The sequence below is a fragment of the Urocitellus parryii genome, chromosome 3 (genome assembly GCF_045843805.1).
Source record: "Urocitellus parryii isolate mUroPar1 chromosome 3, mUroPar1.hap1, whole genome shotgun sequence".
Lineage (NCBI taxonomy): Eukaryota > Metazoa > Chordata > Mammalia > Rodentia > Sciuridae > Urocitellus > Urocitellus parryii.
This window is the reverse complement of record NC_135533.1, coordinates 114,828,326-114,848,701: the sequence shown is the minus strand read 5'-3', so window position 1 is coordinate 114,848,701 and position 20,376 is coordinate 114,828,326. Positions and strand designations below refer to the sequence as shown.

The window sequence follows — 20,376 nt, the reverse complement described above, 5'->3', positions numbered from 1 at the left end:
CTCCTCCCAGTGCCTCGCCCTCCCCAGGCCCCTCCTGCAGTGGGGGTGATGAGGGTCCATAGGCCAGGCCCTGTTGTCACAGCTGGAACAACCTGGTCCAGAGGTTGGGTGGGGTGGCTCCAGGTGGTCCCTGGCTTGTCCCCAGGGCCGCCATCGCCGTTTGCCCAATCCTGAACCTTCCCATTTGTCACTAGATGTGGGTCCCCAGGGCACCCCAGTCGGTGACGCTGTTCACTGAGTCCCACCTCAGAGTCACCTCTCCTGGAACCCGACCTGCAGCTATGCCACCAGGAGCGGTCAGAGAAGATGCAGCATGGGGCTGGCTCCCCCTGGCCGGGCATGGTCACCGTGGGGAAATGTGCTGGGGGAGGGATGAACCGCTGCTGGTCACGGGGGTGTCCACACGTTCCGGACGGGGTGGAGCGGGAGGGAGTGCAGTGGCCGGAGGGTCAGGTGAGCATTTGAGAAAAATGGGGGGACTGTAAATGTGGGGCAGGGGGATCCGGAGTCGCTTGGCCCAGCTCCCTCGGCGCTTCAGGAAACACTCAGAAGCAGAGGGGGACGGTGGCCGGCCGAACCCTCTGTGAAGGCCAGAGGACCTCCTGGAGCGGGTGACGCCCAGTAGGGGACAAAGAGCTCCAAGGGCCAGAGCAGGACCTCATGGTCAGGTCAGATGGACCACAGGGACCGAGGGGCCCCCATCCAGGGCCAGTTTGCAGTGGGAGAGATGGAGACCTTGTCACAGGAGGTGGCACATCAGCGCTGAGATCTCGGAGCACCGTGGCTCTCCAGAGTCCTGAGAACCTTCCGGGGCCGTGGCCGTGGCCTCTCCTTCCAGTGGAGAGCAGCCCCGCCTCCGAGGCAGACGCAGTGGCCACTTGGCCCCTCGGGATCTGCCCCAGCCCACGCCTGCCCGGTGCCCAGGCCCGTAGCTCAGGTGAAGTGACACACAGCACAGCAGGCGGCTGGGCCTGATCAAGGAGGATGGGACCAAGACGGCCACCAAGACGCCAGGTGGCGCAGCAGGGACCTGCGGCCGGCCTGAGAGAGCGCAGGCCGAGTGCTGGGCGGCTGGAGCGGGACGCAGGCTGGATAAGGGAGGGCTGAACTTGGGGTGGTCTCGAGCCACGAGGCTTTACCCCAGCAAGGACACCAGGAAATGCCACGCGCCTCAGGCCGACCCCAGCAGCATGGAAAGCCTGCGCTCAGGGAGGCTGAGATGTGGGAAGGCCTCAGTAGACGGGAAAGCCAGGACCAAAGAGCTCAGGGTCCCGGGCACGCTGGAGGGCCCTGTCACCTCACACCCTCCAGGGCTGTCAGGTGAGAGGGCCCCTCGCTGCTAAGAGCTCAGTGGTGGCTCTCCCTCGCAGAAAGCGCCAGTGACGGGGGAGGCTTTTACAGACCTACCTTGGTGTCATTCAGTCTTTCAACAAACACCCATGGAGCATCTACCCCGGGTCGTGTGGACTCAAAGAGTCCGAGGGGTAAGGATCCCATTTTAGAGGGAACTGGGAGGCCCAGCCAGGCAAATCCACTTCCCCAAGTGCACACAGCAAAAAAGTGGCCAGGTCTGGGTCAAAACCCGACCCTTTCCCCACGCCCCAGCTCTGTGCAGGCCTGCAGGCCTCCTGGGTAGAGGACGGGCCTTCTGGGGGCTTCTGTGAAGATGCCTCTACCTCCACTCTCCGGGTCATGGGCTTTTATTCACCCCAAATTCCATGAGCGTCTACTTAGCGCTGGGAGGGAACCAAGAGACCGCCAAATGGCAGAGGAGGGACAGGTAGACAGACTGGTAGACAGACAGACATCTAGAAAAAGCCTGATGTGGGTCAGGTTCTCAGATACCTGCTCCAGCCTGGCTTCCATGCATTTGGTTTCATCCCATAAGCATTTATTGAGCACTTACTGTGTACCAGCCACCTGAGGAGACAGACTCAGACACGCAGCACCCTGTATGGCCGAAGGAGTGGCGCACCCGGGCCGGTGCAGGCCGTGGTCACGTGGGGGGTTCTGGCGACTGTGCATAGGCCGACACCCTGACGACAAGCGCAGGCGCACACGCTTACCCACGCCCAGCTCTCTGACCACAGCGGGAATGACGGACTCCAAGATGACAGGCAGATGGGGGCCGCATCCTAGGGAGTGGCGAGAGGGGCGGGGCTTGCAGGAGCGTGGAAATGACGAACAGAAGGTAGCACCCCAAGGAGCAGACACGGGCCACCAAGAGTCCCTCTGTGTGTCCCATCAGAAAGCATGAGGATGACCAGGAGACTGAGGTCAGTTGTCCCAGTGAAATGCCACAGTCCTTTGGCCATTCTGGGGACCTTGAACTCACCACTGAAAAGGTCGAGTGTCCAGGGCAAGCGCCAGGAGCCCCACAGCAGGTGGGCGACGGCCAGGTGATTGCCCAGAGGGACGCATGGCCACCTGCACTGTCCAGAGGCCCCCAAATAGCACCGTGAGCCCCTCTCTTGGTGACCCCCTGCTGATGGGACTGATGGGCCCTAGTGGCCAGTTCTCCCGAGGCCCTGGTGAGAAGCTGTCACTTTCTCTTCCTCTGCTCCTTCCTGGGGACAAAGCCTGGAGAAGGGAAGGGAAATGCTTAGTTGGAGAAGTGTCACCCCTTTCTCCACAGAAAGCCTACCTGGGCCTCTCCAGAAATCTTCACCATGGCTGACTAGGACTCTCAGCCAACGGGTCTCTGCAATGTAGATAAACTTCCTATTTTCGTGTCGCCCTGTTTTACTTGGCCACTGGCCGGGAAGATATCAGCACTCCAGGTGCTGGACACCCCCTTATCAGTTCTTTATAAACGTATTCAGTATAGTAATTTGTAGAAATGAGCAAACCAGGCCTCTGGCCTTGAGCTGGGCTTCACAGAGGTGTCTACATTTTTAAGATAAGTGACCAATTGGGCTCCATGGTCACAGCTGGCAGGGGGAGGGAAGAAAGGGGAGAAGAAGCTCTCCCCTTCTCAGGTGTTGTCCTTGAAGAGTTAACTTGCCCAGAGCAGTGAAAGAAAAAGCTGCTGTTATGTGAACTTTTGCAGACTGTGAACTTCTGAGCCCCTCCCCTTACATGCTGGGGATAAAACTCTGAAACTCCCTGAACTCGGGGTTCAGGGGATTGGTTGATTACAGCAAAAGCTGTGCCCTCTGAACTTGGCTGCAGCCAAATAAAACTGTTTCCTGCTGTCTTGGGTGCCTTGCCTTGTCTGTCCCTACAACACTGGGTGACATCTTGCATGCAAGGGCCACCCTAAATCACAGCATGGCCCACGTATGTCATTCCTGGCTGTGCTGGGGGACAAAAACCCACCCACTTCTGGTACCAGGAGAAAAAACTCGAGACACGCCACGGGACTCCCTCAGAACAGATGGTTCCCTCCGGGTGAGCAGAACCCACCGGAGGTCACGGCTCACGGGGACCCACCCCTGGGCCCCAGAATCGTCTCTGAATGTCAGCTCCCCCAGTTCAGACCAACAGCCAGGAAAGAAGCAAGGACAGAGAAGCCCCAGGGGACGATGTTGCATGGCATGGGTGGCGTTCCAATGTCTGGAGAAAATGCCAGGGACCTGTTGTCTCCAATGTCCCTGGAGCAGCCTAAGATGCCCCATGTCACTGTCCCCTGGGGCCCAGGACCCTTCTGCCATCCCTTGGGCACTGCATGGAGGGCCATTTCCAGACACTTCTCCTAGGGTTTCATTGAACTTCCAACTCTGGAGAGCACACACCTGGGAAATTATTGCTCGATTGCTTTATCTATTGACATCCCCTGCGGGGCATAGTGGCCATGACTGTCATCCCATGGCTCGGGAGGCTGAGGCAGGAGGATGGCAAGTTCAAAGCCAGCCTCAGCCACAGCGAGGCCCTAAGCAGCTCAGGGAGACCCTGTCTCTAAATAAAACACAGAATAGGGCTGGGGACGGGGCTCATTGGTTGAGTGCAATCCCGTACCCAACCCAAAAAATAGAGAGGAAGAATCCCTGCCTCTCTCCCTCCAGGCAGCGGGTGAAGCCCTTCTGGTTTCAAGTGCTGGGGCTTGAGCACAGAACCAGGCTTCTGCTGAGCTCTGGTTCTACCCCTGAGCTTCTCCTCCAGCCCCAGGGCAAAGCACGTCTCATAGCACCTAATGTTCAGGGTCAGCACAGCCTTCGTGCCTCAGTTTCCCCACCTATAACATGGGGGCCGTTGTCTGGAATAGGCCTGCCACCTGGGGAGCTCTCCCTACCCACAGACATGTTTTCCTGCTTTGGCTGCATACCAGGGGGTGCCAGCATTCCCTCCAGAAACTTCCTTCCAGCCTCTGGTCGGAATGTGGAGCTGCTTCCTCCCTCACCCCTTCTGCAGCTCTGGTTCTCCCCAAGGGCAGGGGCAGGAGCAGGTGGGTGTGGCCCGTCCTGGGACACACATGACGGCTGGGAATGTGCTTGCGTCCCCAGCTGTCCCCTCCCTGCTCCATGCCACCATATATGTCCATGCTCTCTGCGGCCTGGTCAACGGCCACCCCTGGCCAGACCTGGAGCTCATGGGCTAATTTTAGAAATGACTTGGGAGCCGAGGCGCCGGGGGAGGGCAGCGTGTGAGGAGCCAGCGGGCTGCTCCTGACCCTTCTCCTGCCCTGCTCCCTGTGCCTGGGCCCTGGGCGGCAGCTACCTGGGGAGACCTCGTGCGGAGCGGTGCCTGCGTCCCATCCCGTGGTGGCTACAAGGTACTGAGGGGCTGGGTTTGGTGCTGGGGCCTTTTAAGTTTCTGGAATGTGCTTGGGGGCCGCCTTGGGAGGCCTGGTCCTTTTGCTCTATTTGAGGCCTTTCTGCTGTCGGCATCCTGAGGTCTTTGTTCCTTGGTTGGTGACCTCTGTCACTCACTTCCAAGACAAGACTATTCAATGGAAGAACTGTACGGCCCACGCTGGGCCGAGGGGACACTCTTTAAGTGGATCGTGGAAACCTGGTTATTTCAAAATCCTTTTAAAGAATGTGCTCAGTGTCCCCAGTGAGCAGCCTCCGCTGCGGAACCCCAGCCAGCTGAGGTCAGCATCTCTGTCCGCCTCAGCTGCTGGTGACTCGGGCTCCACCGATTGTCCATGTGTGGTCAGAGAGCCGCGCTCTGGCCCTTCACGCTTCCAACCCTGCTGAGTGTCCGTTTTAATTTTAATCTTAATGGTTTTTAATTTCAAATTTCAGATGTGTACATGGTGGGGGAGGGGCTGGTGGTTCATAGCCAGAGTTTTAAGGTCACTTGTGCTTCCCTGAGAGGGGCTGTTGGATGTGGCCCACCCGATTCCAAGCTCTTCTATGAAAGAAGAAGATCCGCAGGTCTCAGTGGCCTGGGTGGTGGCATGGGTGTGGGGCGGGGGGGGGGGGCTGTGCTTCAGGGTAAAGCTGCCTCTCAAGAGTCTGAAGGTTCTCAGCTGCAGGCCTCGGGCTGCTGCCTCCGTACCACTGCCCCATGGAGAAGGCTGAGGGCCAGACCACTTGGCCCTCCGTGGGCTCCAGGCTGCCCAGCCTGGCCATGACCCACAGGTGCAGGGCCTGGGCTCCCACCCTGCCGAGTCTGGAAAGCTAGGGGGTTACTTTCAGTTTGTGGCCATCCAAGAAGAGGCCTGACCTGCTCAGTGCCCCAGTTTACAAAGCTGAGTGTCCCCTCAGGCCTCTGTGCCCAACAGGGATGGCGGTTCCTGGGGATGCTAACGGAAAGGTGTTCTCCTGTCCCAGGTGATGAGCCCTGAGTGTTGGGGGAGCAGGCGAGGGCTGTGTGGCTTCAGTGTGGGGGAATCCCAAGAAGGAGCAGAGGCCGGGGGAGAGAGGGAGAGAGAAAGAGAGGAGGGGGAGGAGGGGAGGGGGAGGGGGAGGAGAGGGAGGGGGAGGAGGAGGGAGAGGGGAGGGGGAAGAGGAGGGAGAGGAGGAGGAAGAGGAGGATGAGGGAGAGGAGGAGGGAGAGGAGGGGGGAGGGGAGGGGGGAGGGGAGGGAGAGGAGGGGGAGGGGAAGGAGAGGAAGAGGGAGAGGAGGAGGGGGAGGGGAGGGGGAAGAGGAGGGAGAGGAGGAGGAAGAGGAGGATGAGGGAGAGGAGGAGGGAGAGGAGGGGGAGGGGAGGGGGGAGGGGAGGGAGAGGAGGGGGAGGGGAAGGAGAGGAAAAGAGGGAGAGGAGGAGGGGGAGGAGGAGGGAGAGAAGGAGGAAGAGAAGGACAACAGAGAAGAGAAGGGAGAGGAGGAGAAGAGGAGGAGGGAAAGGAGGACGAGGGAGAGAAGAGGGGGAGGGAGATGGGGAGGGAGACTAGTAGGGAGAGGAGGAAGGAGAAGAGGAGGAGGGAGAGGAGGGGGAGGGGAGGAAGGAGAGGAGGACAAGGGATTGAAGGAGGGGGAAGGGGAAGGGGAGGGGGAGGGAGACTAGAAGGGAGAGGGGGAAGGAGAAGAGGAGGAGGGAGAGGAGGGGGATGGGGAGGGAGAGGAGGAGGTAGAGGAGGAAGGAGAAGAGGAGGAGGGAGAGGAGGGGGGATGGGGAGGGAGAGGAGGATGAGGGAGAGGAGGAATGAGAGGAGGGGGAGAGGAGGAGGGAGAGGAGAGGGGAAGGGAGGGGGAGGGGAGGGAGAGGAGGAGGGGGAGGAGGAGGAGAAGAGGGGGGAGAGGAGGGGGAGAGGAAGGGGGAGAGGAGGGGGGAGCGGAAGGGGGAGAGGAGGGGGGAGAGGAGGGGGGAGAGGAGGGGGGAGAGGAGGGGGGAAGAGGAGGGGGGAGAGGGGAGGGAGTGGGGGGAGGGGACACTCCTGGAAGATGAGGACAAGGAAGGGGAGGAGTGGGGTCTCCTGGTCCCCTGCTTTGGAGGGACCCTGTGTCACTAATTACCAGATGTGAAGTCCACTCCCACACAGGTCTGGTCACCTTGAGTAGCAGGGCTTGGGCTTCGCTGACCGTGACCTTGGGCACATCCCTGGCCTCTTCAGAGCTTGGTTTCCCTCCCAGCCCCCGCCAGGGAAGTGCAAACCCGCGTGGGCCGTCCACTCCCACACTGGACGCACCTGGGGGGCCCACATCCCCGGGCTCCTGGCTCCTCCCCCCCACTGACTGATCGTGGGGAGCGGGCCCAGGTGCCCAGCTCCCCTGGTGTGAGGCCACTCGCTGCCTGGTACGTGGCACGTGGCTCATCAAGTTTGTCACGAGTGGGGGACACATTACCAGGGTGGGGTCCTTCAAGGATCTGATTAGGCCACTGGCACTTTCCCGCATCGTCTAAGGTGAGAGCAGAGGTCTCCAAGCCAGAGAGACCCCCCTCCCCCTGCCCCCAGCTGCCGCAAGCCAGGCCTCTGGCTGTCTCTGCGCGGCCATTACAAGACAGCCCTCTGGGTGCTGGGGGGCCTGGCCCTCGGTGGAGGGGAACAGGACATGGCCCACCTTAAGCGGATGGCTAGCTGCGGTGGTGATGACGTGTCTCATATTTAGAAATAGTGGCATCGAATGCTTTGAAAGATGGTGGAAGGTTTTAGACAAGCCCAGGGCTTCCTGAGTGCTGCCCAATTTAACCCCCTCTGTTTACCCATGGTTCATTCAAAACATAGAGAGGGAAGGCAACTTGCTCAAGGACACACAGCTTTGTAGTAACCGCTTAGACCAGTCCCTGCCTTGGAGACTGGCATTCAGGGAGCAGCCTGGGGCTCCCCAAGGTAGAGCTAATGACCCAATCTCCATCCCCAAAAGCTTTTCCAAGCTCCGAGACTTGAAAGGAAGGATTCGATCTCAGTTCTTGTTTGAACAGATGCAATAAAAATGAATCATAGGACACAAGCACAGACCTTGGACCTCAGGGCAGGTCTCACTCTCAGGAGTTTATCCCCACCCATGACGCCCGAGCGCTCTCAGCTGCTCCTGGGGTGCTGATGGGGCTGAGGGTCCTCGCCATGGCGGACAGCCAGCCGGGCCAGCTGCTGAGACGGACACACGTGCTCCGCCGTGGATCCTTAGTCCCATTTTACAGATCAGGACGTGGGATTTGGAGGCTTCAGGAACCCGAGTTTGTGTGGAAAGAAATGAAAGTGGGACTCAGAGGTGTCTGCTGGGACGGAACTTTCCATCCGCTTAGGAGTGGCGCAGGCGAGGGTAAGGAGGGACAGTGTCGCTGCGGAGGAGGAGAGCAGAGCTGGTCACGCTGTGCACTGGTCATGGAGAAGGGGGTCCTGCCCCTGCTGTACGGGGCAGGAAGAGGATCAGAGGGGGCTACGGCTTGCTTTTCCTCTTTTCTGTTCACAGTGACTCGCTTTTTCTCACGTCTTTCTATGTCACACTCATTTGTCACTCAAAGCAAAGATGATGTTGTCCCCTTTCCCATAATGCTCCCCTGCCCTGGACAAGACCACTCTAGAGCACCTTGGCACCAGAGGGATTTGGGGCTGGATGCGTTCTCTGGGGCCGTGTCTGTGTACAGGGTGTTCAGAGGCATCCTGGGTCTTGACCCATGAGGGGCCAAACACTTCTGTCCACTTGGGACAACCAGGAATGTCTCTGGGGACTGCCAGATGTCCACTGGCACAATCCACTTGGTGAAAACCACTGGTCCAGTCCAGTTCTGCCCAATAGCATTTTCTAGAAACCTCTGTGCCTGTGCTAACACGGTATCCACTCATCCTAATTGGCTATTGGAAACTTGAAATGTGGCTCACACAGCAGAGAAGCTGATTCTTGAATCTAATTTAAATTAATATAAACATAACTAGTCTCTCATGGGCTAGTGGCTACCATGTCAGTACAAATGAAAACATCAGATCTTCCCTGGAAACCCAAATCCTAAAAGCAGCCAGGGCAGCCTTCCAGCCAAAGTCCGACCAGCTTCTCACTTCCTTGTGGCGGGAGAAACACCAGCCTGGAAATAGCAGACACTGCGCACAGGTGCCCCCTGACCATTGCCACGCCCAGGGCAGACATCACTAGTCGATCACAGCACGCTTCCCTGCTGGATCCAGACATAGCTTAGGATCCTCTCTGATACTGCAGACAGCTCCGACTACCAGTCAGTCAAGCTGGTGTGCATGGGAAGCCCTAGTGGCCATCAGCACCATCCAGCAAGGAGCATGAGGCCATCCGAGGTCAGCAACTACAGATAAGGAGAGGCGAGAGCCAACGTGCTGGGGGAGGCTGTTTTCTGTGTGATTTTCTTAAGAAACATCTACTCTACAATTTTGGATTGGGAGCTATCGGCTTTGCCACAGGTGTACAAAGCATTTGGAAGTTTAATCAACCTGGGACCTAATCAACCTGCTGCCAAAGGACACTCTAATGAAGTCCTAATGGCCCCAGGCCTGAGGAGCGCCAGCCCTCAGGCCACCTGGTGAAGTGCTCACAGACCCTTTTCGTCATGCTCTGGCTCTTTGGCCATCAGGCCAGGCCTGAGTGAGCTGGGTGGAGTCACTTTGTCCACGTGACTGGAGCGTGGCAAACAGGCCTTGCGCCTCCCCCCCAGGCCCGCCCAGGGCAGACGCTGACAATCAGCCCCAGCTCTCTACCGCCATGGGGTGGGACAAGGGCTTAGAGTGGGTCCCAAAGTACCCTGCAGGTGCCACTGCGCGTCTACCCGTGCTGATGTGGGACTTGAGGTCTCCTTGCCCCTGGCTGTGTCCAGCTGGGTCCTCCCAGAAAACAGCACCTTCAGTGCGATGGGAGCCAGTGTCATGGGAGCTCCTGGGGACGCGTGTTGGGAAGAGAACAGCAGAGCCCCTTGGGCGCCCAGAGGCTGGCGGTGGTGGGAAGGAAGAGAGGGACCTCATGGAGAGACCTCAGGGGCCTCGCGGTGGGGGATGGAGGAGCACAGCTTGGCTCAGACTGGAGCCCACGGGGAGGGAGCGGGTGGAGGTGGCGCCTCTCCTGGCCTCCTCCTCCTGGGCGCGGGGCTCCTGCAGGGTGCAGAGGGATCGCTCCAGTGGGGTGTCGGAGGAGCGCACAGGAGGGCATCTAGTGGTATCCACGTGGAAGCAGGCTGTGATGTAGCCATTGAGGCCAGGGCCAGCAAGGGACAGCCCGCCGGCCCATGCCACTCTCCCCCTGGTGTAAAAGGTTGGGCCCGTTCACAAGCCCGCTCATTCCCACACCCTGCAGAGCTGCTCTTGAGCTACCAGGGCCGACAGAGCACTTGTGGCCCACGCGCTCCCAGCCCTCGGTGCTCCAGAGGGCCACCATCTGGCTCTTTGCACAAAAAAATTGCTGAGCCTCCCTTAAGGGACAGGGCAGCACCCTGGGGTCCTACTAGGAGGAGCTGCTGGGAGGGACGGGGAGGGGGGAGGGCTGCCCGGAGTGGCCTTTGGTAGAGGGGGCTGTCCACCCGTGGCCGCCTGCCAGGGGAGAGCTGGGCTACGTCCCTGTGGTCCCCTGTGATGCAGGGTTCCATTAGTTGAACCAGTCAGGGGACAGCCAGGATGGTGCAGGGAGGACCCACGTGGGCCAACCCTGCAGGCGCAGGGCAGGACGGGAGGACGGACAGTGCATCCCGCAAAGCGAAGGGCCAGGGGCTCAGGGGGGCGCCTGCAAGCCCCCGGCATCCTCTCTGCTCGGCGTGCCTGGCCTAGTCCCATGGGACCTCCAGAGAGAGCAGGGCTCAGGCAGCTCCCTCATCTGGGTGGAGCATCTCCCCCTGTGCCCGAGGCCCCCGTGGGCAGGACGGGATTCCAAGCCGAGATGGAAAGGACAGAGGATGCACAGTGACCTCCCCTAAGTGTCTGACAGTGGCGTGCAGGGACCTGGGCAGATGGTGGAGGAGGGTGGTGTGGGCTGCTGCGTGCAGGGACAAGTGGAAGGTGAGCCGGGAGACCAGCCTGCTGCGGTGGCCTAGGCGCAGCCTCTGAAGTCAGACCATCTGTGTCCCAGAAGTAGCCCACCTTCTCCTGGTTATGTCCCCTCCCTCTACCTGAGTGTCCTGGGATGGGGTAACTTGCAACATCATCCCCTCCTGTTCCCAGCACACAGAATGCCTGGGGGCCACTGTGATCCCTGGCTCTTCTTTCCTTACCTCCTCCCTTTCACGTGTTGGGGGGGACAAGGACCTCAGAGTGGTGGCCAAGGAACAGGGATTGAAGCTTCTGGGTCCTCTCCCCTCCTCCTTGTGGCCTTGAGTGAGTTGACCTCACTGATCCCCAGTCAACCCACCTGCAGTACCAGTGCGGCCCTCAAAAACCAAACAGGTGCAAAGTAAGTGCCCACAGTGCCTCCCGGCATCCCGCCCCCTCCATGCGTTACCCCCTTGAGCCACCTCTCAGCATCCCACTTCTTGCCACTGGATAGAGGGCTCCTGTGAGCCCTCAGCTGGCCCCACCAGCTTGGTGGTCTCTTAGATGGCTGATGTGGAGCTGTGACAGGGACTTGGCCTCCACCCAGGGAGTCAGATGCATCTGGAGGCAGCTCTCTCCTCAACCTTCTTGCTGGGTGACCCAGGCAAGGGCCTTAGCCTCTCTGAGCTGCTGTGTGCTCTAAGGGAATAATGCCGACCTTGTGGCACCGTGGTGAGGATAAATGGCCAAGAGAGCTGCATACAGTTAGATTCTAGGTTCAGTGGGAACTTCAGGGTTCTGGGGCGGGTTAGGGGTCAGGAGGTATCTTGGTTCTCCCTACGTGTCAGAGAGTCCCCGGGTGCTGGGGCCTGGGCTGGGGTCTCTGGGTCACATTCATCCTAAGTGGAAATGAAAAGATGATGGAGAGAAGTTACCAGGGACTCCTGCTTCAAATGTGTGTGTCCCCATTTCACAGCTGAACAAACCAAGGCTCCAAGACTTCCCAGGGTCTCCCAGGAGGTAAACCAGGGCCATGATCCTGTGTCCTCTGTGTGAACTCAGCACTGCGGGATGTCAGAAACCCCTCCCAGCATGGCCCTAGTCATTCATTCATCCACTCACTCATCCATTTAACAAGTATTTTATCAAGTAAAAAAAGTGAAGACAGAAATTCTGACTCTGAAGGGGAGAGGAGTGGGATGGGAGGCTATGCTCCAATTTAAATGGAGGGTTATAGGTTTATGAGATGTGCAGAATGAAAAGCATTTAAGGCAGAAGAAACAGCGTATGCAAAGGCCCTGAGGTGCAAATCTACCTGGAAGGGTGTACTCAGAGGGTTCCATCCTGGAGGATGGAAGAGGATGGTTGTTTGGACAGGGGGGTTTCTTTTTCCTTTGGGAGGGGTTGTACTGGGGATTGAGCTCAGGGGTACTCCACCACTGAGCCACACCCCCAGCCCTATTTTGTATTTTATTAGAGTCAGGGTCTCACTGAGTTGCTTATCTCCTCACTTTTGTTGAGGCTGGCTTTGAACTCACCATCCTCCTACCTCAGCCTCCTGAGCAGCTGGGATGACAGGTGTTTGCCACCCTGCCAGGCAGAACAGGTGGTCTTAAGGGGCCCTATGGGTCACCACAAAGACTTGGGTACTTATTTATGGGACAGGTGCAGACAGTGGCCTTGTCGGGCTGGAGTTGGGGGCACCAGGTCTGCCTGGAGGGCCGCCCAGAGGTTCAGATCGGCATGGACACATGGAGAATGGTCTCCAGCCATCTCTAGCCTCGGGGCAGTGCCAGCCTCCCTCACCCCCACGGGAGGCTGAGACCTTCAGTGAGAATTCCACGTCCCCGGCCTCCTCCTGGCCTTGAGACGGCAGCTGGTGAGGCCGGCGGGGGCTGCAGGCTGGAAGGGCCCGTGGTGATAAGGCCACTTGCTTAAATTACAGCTGGGCGAAGCCTGTGCGCGCTGGCTCCGGGCCCCGGGTCAGTGGGGCTGGCGTGGAGCCGGGGGCGGCCCAGGGAGCCTGGTGCCCTATGGGAACCGGCTTAGTGACCCGTGCAGGGGCGGCCGCAGCCTCCACCAGGGCAGGACTCCCCCTGGAGCCTCCCCTGGGGGTGACTCTTGGCGGCCTGTGGGCCTGGCAGCCGGGGAGGGGACGGAGCCAGCACAGCCACGTCACCCACACGTCAGGCCTATTCATAACCTGGCTCCGGCTGGCGGTGGCCTGTGAGTCACTGGGGGCTTCTCCAGTGTCCCCGGAGGGACGGGGGGGGGGGGGGGGACACGCCTTTTGCCTCCTCCTCCCACCCTGCGGCCTCATCCTGCATCTTCCCACTGGGGGCTCGGCTGTGTCCCCTGAGCTGTCTGCGCTCCGACGTGTCCGGGTCTCGCCCTCGGGCATGGCCCTGGTCACCGCTGAGATGTCCCCGCGAGGCGGAGGCCGGCTGGACTCTGCCAGGGACGGGGGCTGGCGGCTCGTGGGCAGCCGCTCCTCGGGGTCAAAGCCCCGTTTTGTGAGAGGTGCCAACTTCACGGGTGTCAACTGCTCCCGTGAGCGACGTCGAGCTACCAAAGGGCACCGCTGACCTCAGGGCCAGAGAGAGCCGCTGGGAGCTCTCGCGAGAGGACGCGGCGCTCGCGGGGCAGCTGGGCGGGGCCCCGGGCTCCGCCCCCACCTGCTGCAGCCCCTGAGCTGTCAGTCAGCGCTGCCTGGGAGAGGTGGGTCAGTGTGGCTGTGACCGCTGGGGACGGCAGGGCATCTTCCAGGAGGAGCAGCGAGGGGTCCAAGGGGACTCAAGGCACCGCCACGAAGACCGTGGGGCACTTCTTCCGGCTGATCTTCTCTGTGGAGGGCTTGGTTATTTGCCCATTGTGGACGGTTTTTTGTTTTTTGGTACCAGGGACTGAAACTAGGGGGGCTTTTCCACTGAGCCACACCCCCAGCCCCCTTTAAAACAAACAAACAAACAAAAATTTTGAGAAAGGGTCCTGCTCCGTTGCTTAGGGCCTCTGTAAGTTGCTGAGGCTGGCTTTAAACTTGAGATCCTCCTGCCTCAGCCTCCCAAGCCGCTGGGATGACAGGCGTGAGCCACTGTGTCCTGCCATTTTGGACAGTTTTCATGTACATAATGTTATACTCTGATATTGCAGTCCATTTTTCATTACTATAATTTAAAAAATCTGAGGCTGGTTAACGTAGGAAGGAAAGAGGCTTATTTAGTCAAAGTTTGGGATGCTCCAGGGCATGAGGCTGGCACTAGCTTGACTCTGCTGTCGACCACCTGGTGAATGGTATCACATGTGGGAGGGGAGCCAGAGAAAGGGGAGAGGCCAGGCTTGCAATCAACCCTCTGGCAAGAACTACCCAGGTCCTAGGAGAACTACCTGATCCTTTCCAAGGGCACGCCTCCCATGACCCAACCACCTCCCTCCAAGCTCCGCCTCTTAAAGGTCCCCTCTCTCAATACAGTCAGGACCCAAACACAGGAACCCGTGGGGGACACACTTAAACCTACCCAACCAGGGCATCTGCCTTCTTCACTGTACCAGCTAAGGTGAGCACCCCTCACTGTGACACCACAAAGCTTCCCCCCCACACACACGGGGAGGTCAGTAGGAAACCAGATACCACTTTGGAAAAGAGCTCGAGGACAACTTGGAAAAAATCGATCACAAATTCGCCATGGAATTCATGGAATTCCACTCCTAGGAATCTCCAAGAGAAATGAAAACACACGTGTGGAACTGTTGGTCGCGAGGTGATTTAAGACACCCCAAAGTGAAAACAGCCCAAATAAGTGCCCAGCAACTGGGGGTCGTCGCCTGAATGGAGCCGCCTCCCAGCAGAGAGGAAGGGAGCCCCGAGGGCAGGGTAAGGCAGGGTAAGGCGCGGGAGTTGGGAACTGCAAAGCCAGATGAGGGGGAGCCAGTGCTGTGTCCTTCCACTGAGGCAAATACAGGACACAAGGAGATGGAGGGTCGCCGGGGCTCCGTGTAAACAGCTAGTGACTGTAAGTGGGCATGAGCGTTGTTTATGGCGTGCTGAGAATGTTCTAGAGCTAGGTGGTGGTGAGAGCTGCAGAACCGTAGATTTATTACAGATCATCTAAATTCCCCGGGGACGTGGCTCAGTGGTAGAGCAAGTGCAGGGCCCAGGGTTCACCTCCACCCCACCTCCATCGCAATAAAGGGGGAAAAAAAAATCACTGAATTGTACATTGTGAATATGGCAGATAAAGTAAGTCTAATAAAGCTGCTTTAAATCCCATGTTATGTATAATCAGAATGAAGCAATTAATAAAATTGAAAAACACACGTCAAAAAGAACACCTGCTGGGTGTGGTGGCGCACACCTGTCATCCCAGCAGCTGGAGAGGCTGAGGCAGGAGCATCGCAATCATGAGGTCAAAGCCAGCCTCAGCAATGGTGAGGTGCTGAGCAACTCCGTGAGACCCTGTCTCTAAATAAAACACAAAACAGGGCTGGGACGTGGCTCAGTGGTTAAACGCCCCTGGTTCAATCAATCCCCAGTACAAAAAAAAAAAAAAATGGGGGATGTCCTTGATGGTATTTGACACCCTCTGGCTGCCACACTGTCATCTTTCTCAATGACGTAAACGTCACAGTGACGAACATTCCTGGTTTCAGATGACTTCCTCAAGTTCTTTGGAGAATAGAGCTTTTGGGGACCAAACAATGAATATTTTTAAGGGTCTCAATTGGATGATTAAATCCTTTCCCAAAGCCAGGGGCCAGCTGGGAGCTATGGATCCTGCCCTAATTGTGTGATCAAAGGACACAACCAGACACCCCTTCAAAAGAGAAGCCCCGTCCATGGTGCCAGGAGTTAGCCGCTCCCTTGAGGGACAGTGGGCGTGTGGAAGGGGCGGGCCCTCGTGGTGTTTTATTGTCTTTGGAAATTGAGATAATTTACATAGAAGATGTCCAGTCTGTGAGGAGTGTGTGTGGTGTGGTGTGTGTGTGGTGTGTGTGCGGTGTGTGTGGTGTGTGTGGTGTGTGTGTGGTGTGTGTGGTGTGTGTGTGGTGTGTGTGGTGTGTGTGTGGTGTGTGTGTGGTGTGTGGTGTGGTGTGTGTGGTGTGTGTGATGTGTGTGTGGTGTGTGTGGTGTGTGTGTGTGGTGTGTGGTGTGGTGTGTGTGGTGTGTGTGATATGTGGTGTATGTGTGGTGTGTGTGTGGTGTGTGTGGTGTGTGTGTGTGGTGTGTGGTGTGGTGTGTGTGGTGTGTGTGATGTGTGGTGTGTGTGTGGTGTGTGTGTGGTGTGATGTGTGGTGTGTGGTGTGTGTGATGTGTGGTGTATGTGTGGTGTGTGTGGTGTATGTGTGGTGTGTGTGTGGTGTGTGGTGTGTGTGTGGTGTGTGTGTGGTGTGTGTGTGGTGTGTGTGGTGTGTGTGTGGTGTGTGGTGTGATGTGTGGTGTGTGGTGTGTGTGTGGTGTGTGGTGTGTGTGTGATGTGTGGTGTGTGTGTGGTGTGTGTGTGGTGTGTGTGTGGTGTGTGTGGTGTGTGTGTGGTGTGTGTGTGGTGTGTGGTGTGTGTGTGGTGTGGTGTGTGTGATGTGTGGTGTGTGTGTGGTGTGTGGTGTGTGTGTGGTGTGTGTGTGGTGTGTGTGTGGTGTGTGTGGTGTGTGTGTGGTGTGTGTGTGGTGTGTGTGGTGTGTGTGTGGTGTGTGTGTGTGTGTGTGGTGTGTGTGTGGTGTGGTGTGTGTGATGTGTGGTGTGTGTGTGGTGTGTGGTGTGTGTGTGGTGTGTGTGTGATGTGTGGTGTGTGTGTGGTGTGTGTGTGGTGTGTGTGGTGTATGTGTGGCTGGGACCAGACCCAGGGCCTCACTCAGGTTAGGCAAGGGCTGTTCCACTGAGCCCAGTCCTCAGCCTACGGGGCCAATCTTGGTGGCAGGGTGACATGAGCTTCACCTATGAGGTGATTCAGAAATCATTACTCAGACTTCCAGCACCTGGAAAGTCCCCTGGAGCCCGGCTCCTGAAGTTTTATCAATAAAATTGTCCTTGGAAACATTCAGAGGGGACTCAGTCCTGCAGGTCTTCTCTCAAAAGCTGCTGAGATTCCTGTGGAGAATTGTGTATTTTTCCTGACTGTGTAAAGTTCAAGTGTGGAGCCGAGAGGAAGAGGGTGCGGGGTGCTGTGCACTCCATGGCCAGTGGCCTCCTTGCTGACAATACTCCTGGCAGGAGTGAAGGGCAGTAGCTGTCCCTGCTTGTCCCATCCCCATCTGGTCATGATTTATGGCATTGGTGGCAGTGGGATGGGACTGTGCCCAGGTCTAACCATCTCTCTCTTCTCTCCCGCTGTGTCTCTGTGCCAGGCCTGTGTCCACCCATCTCATGTGCTACGTGTGTCCCTAGAGCCTCATTCCGTGCTATCTGGCGGGAGCGCCATCTCGGCTCACCAGCTCATCGCCTCACCACCCCAGCAGGGCTGCCTCAGCATGGCCATCTCATCACGCCTCGCCTTGTGGGAGCAGAAGGAAAGTGGTGCCTGGGGCTGGGACTGGGGCTTCAGGGGCCAACTCTAGTCCTGGAGGACAAATCTGAGTGGCCCAAGCCAGCCCTTCCCTCCTCGGGTGGGGGGTCACATCCAGTTCTGCCTGTGACCTGTCATCCTGCTTCCCATCACCGCCCAGCCAGCTTGCTTAGCCAAGGCCTTCCTGACCCAGCGGGGCATTGGGCCCTGCCCTTGGCTCCTCCCACGGCTGCCTGTCCACCCTGTTCCTTGGGGGAGGCCGGGCAGCCAGGGTGACCAGCTGTCCACCTCACTCCCTTGTGTCCTGATGAGCCCTGGGGGAGGGGAGTGGAGGAGCGGGGTGTCGGGGGCAGAGACAGACCGTGGCCCCCGCCTCGTCACCATGGAGAACAGGACACGACCCCCTTCCAGTTGGTTCTTTCTTCCCTGTAGCTGCTTCCCAGGTCTCAGGAAGGGCCCTCCCGCGCTTGGGATCTGACCACTGGGGGCAGACGGCAGGTGGGGCAGAGGCTTCCTCTGGCTGCCTGCTGGCTGTCCCCTGCCCCACAGTCTGACCTGGGCATAGTTCTAGGAGCGAGTGGGGGACAGCAGAGGTGGACGCTAGGATTGGGCTCACCTCCGCGCATCAGTGGGTCCTGGTTGCATCCGGAGGGACAGAGAAGAGTGGGGTGGGTGGGACCCCAGCTTGTCTGCCCTCGTTCTGGGGTCACCACCACCGTGTCCCCAGGCTCTGCTTTGCCTCTTTGTCTCCTACCCCTTTGGATCCCCTTATCAGCTGGGCTGCAGAGCCCCGCGCCACCAGGCGGGCACAGAGGACCTCGATGACGAGTTTATTTTAGGCCAGCCTGTGGCTCTTCCGTAGAAAGCGCTGCTGATTTTTTCTTTCTTGTGGGAGTGACAGTGAAGAGGGTAAAGACACACCCCAGCTGGCCACAGCGAGTTCCAGGTCTCAGCCCCTAAGGTCACTGTGGCCAGTAGGGAATCTCAGCTACAAGCACGTCCAGCCGGCTCTGGTCTGGCTCCATTTCTAGGGCAAAATTGCTGGTGTCCAGGTGACCCATTTTAGGATCCAGTGCTGGGGAGTCCCTGGCTGCCTGGGTCCTGGTTTAAGGACCACCAAGCAGACAGAGAGGTCAGTGCAGAGGGCTGCAGCCACGGGGTTGGGTCCTGCACAGGGGCTCCTGAGAGTCCACAGGAACTAGGTACAGGACCCTTGCAGTCAACAAAGTCTGCAGATAATCCGGTCCCTTATATAAAAGGGTGTCATATTTGCAGATAACGTCCTGCATAGTTAATGCAGATGTTGTTATATTGCTGGGTGCAGCTGCCCACGCCTGTTATCCTACCGGTTGGGGAGGCTGAGGCAGGAGGATCTCAAGTTCAAGGCCAGCTTCAGCAATTTAGAAAAGCCCTAAACAACTCAGTAAGACTATCTCAAAATTAAAAATAAAAAGGGGCTGGGAATGTACTCAGTGATTATGCGCCTGAGTTCACTCCCTGGTACCCCACTCCCCCAGTAGCTGTTAAGTCGTTGGTGAGTCGTAGCCTGCAGGGGTTTACCCCATGGTTTTCCTTGAACACTTTCCACCCACGGTGGGTCCCGTCTAGGGATGGGATGCAGGATCCAAGGACACAGGGGCTGACTGTGTACACCCAGGCAGCCGGGCCTCCCCACGCTGCCCTGTTCCCAGCACACAGGGAGTGATTACTAAGTGAGCAAGTACTATATTAACTCCAAGCGGTGGGCAGGAGAGCCCGGGTGCATCCTTGGGACCCATCCCCTTGGAAATCCCTAGAAGCTCCTTTCTGCGTGGTCCTCCCAGGGAAGGGTCTGTCCCCAGCCAAGGAAGAGAACCTGAGGTCTGTGGCCCAGAGTCATGTCTCAGGGCCACGGGAGCCAGGAGGAGACCCACTGACTGGTTCTACTGCTCCGTGTCCCCCAGCTCCCGCGGAGTGCCACCTACTTTGCCCGTCCCCTCGCTCTTGCGCTTGGTGGCACTTCTCCTCCTCGCCGGCCCAGGCGCCCTGGCGACCTCAGCCTGCCGGTGGGCTCACTGGGTCTTCCTTCCCTGCTTCTGCCACACAGATCCGGGAAGAGGACAAGAGTCCTCCGCCGTCCTCGCCCCCTCCCCTCTTCTCCGTCATCCCGGGGGGCTTCATCAGGCAACTGGTCCGCGAGACGGAGAAAGAGTCCAAGGAAGCCAGGCGGAGGAAGCAGGCGGCGCTGGCCTCCCCAGAGCGAGAGGTAAGTGGCCTTGGGGGGCACAGAGGCCGTGCCTACACACCCACCCTCTGGTCGTCGGCTGAGTCACTTGCCCGTCTGCCTTTGCTCTGGCCGCCCCGCACTTTGAGGAACGTCTTTTCTTGAACTTGGTGGGTCGAGCTCCTCTGCAGCCTGCACAACCCATCTCAGTTGGTGCATCTGGACCTTCTATCGCCCTCCTTGCTCTGATTTCCACTGTTCCCTGTGTCTGGTTTATTATGGAAACCACGGCCATGGTGGGATCTGGTGACTTATCTGGAACATGTCTCCAAGCGATTATTCAACAAATGGTTGTTGAATGAATGAAGGAACGGATGAGTGGTCGGTTGATCTATGATGGGGGGGGGATTATTTTATTCTGACTTTTGCAAATAGGAGGAACTAGACACGGACTAAGATGCACAGTGGGTTTAGTGTCAGCAGAAAAGAGAATTCGGTTGGTGCTCGCAGGTCTGGCTGTGTGGGTGTTAAAATAGGGTAGCAAGTGCGCATGACCCCAAGGCCCGCAGTGTCCTGTGGCTGCCATCCTCCCCCAAGTTCCTGGAAATAGCCACCACCGAATAATTAAGGGGTCAGTGCGTGGCCACGTTAGGACTTAGGACCCTGCCCTGGCGGGCGTCCGTTGTTATCGGCTGCCGTCCGCTCAGTCCTTTAGTTGTTCTGAGCAGGTGCTGGGGTGAAGCCACCGTGGAACCCCGTGTAGCTCAAAGGCCCCCTTGGGGGCAGGGCGTCTCTCCAGCGCCCCCTTGAGGCCAAGGCGAATGCTGCGGTGATCAGGTCGGGCAGTCCCGGGCCATCGGGGCTCCGCCTCCCACTCTGCTCCAGCCTGTTTGGCTGACCAGGCCTGTCACTCACCGTGGCTTTGCGGTGT

At 58.3% G+C, this 20,376-nt stretch overlaps 1 protein-coding gene across 1 annotated transcript in view; it reads left to right on the top strand.

Annotated features, from left to right (window-relative positions):
- The first annotated feature begins 4,563 nt into the window (after window positions 1-4,563).
- Window positions 4,564-20,376, top strand: part of Myo18b (myosin XVIIIB) — a 216,663-nt gene continuing 200,850 nt past the window's right edge. The window contains 3 exon segments of the mRNA XM_077796031.1: window positions 4,564-4,711; window positions 17,085-17,246; window positions 19,329-19,487. Of these exon segments, the coding sequence (XP_077652157.1) occupies window positions 17,208-17,246; window positions 19,329-19,487 (198 nt within the window). The 5' untranslated portion in view covers window positions 4,564-4,711; window positions 17,085-17,207.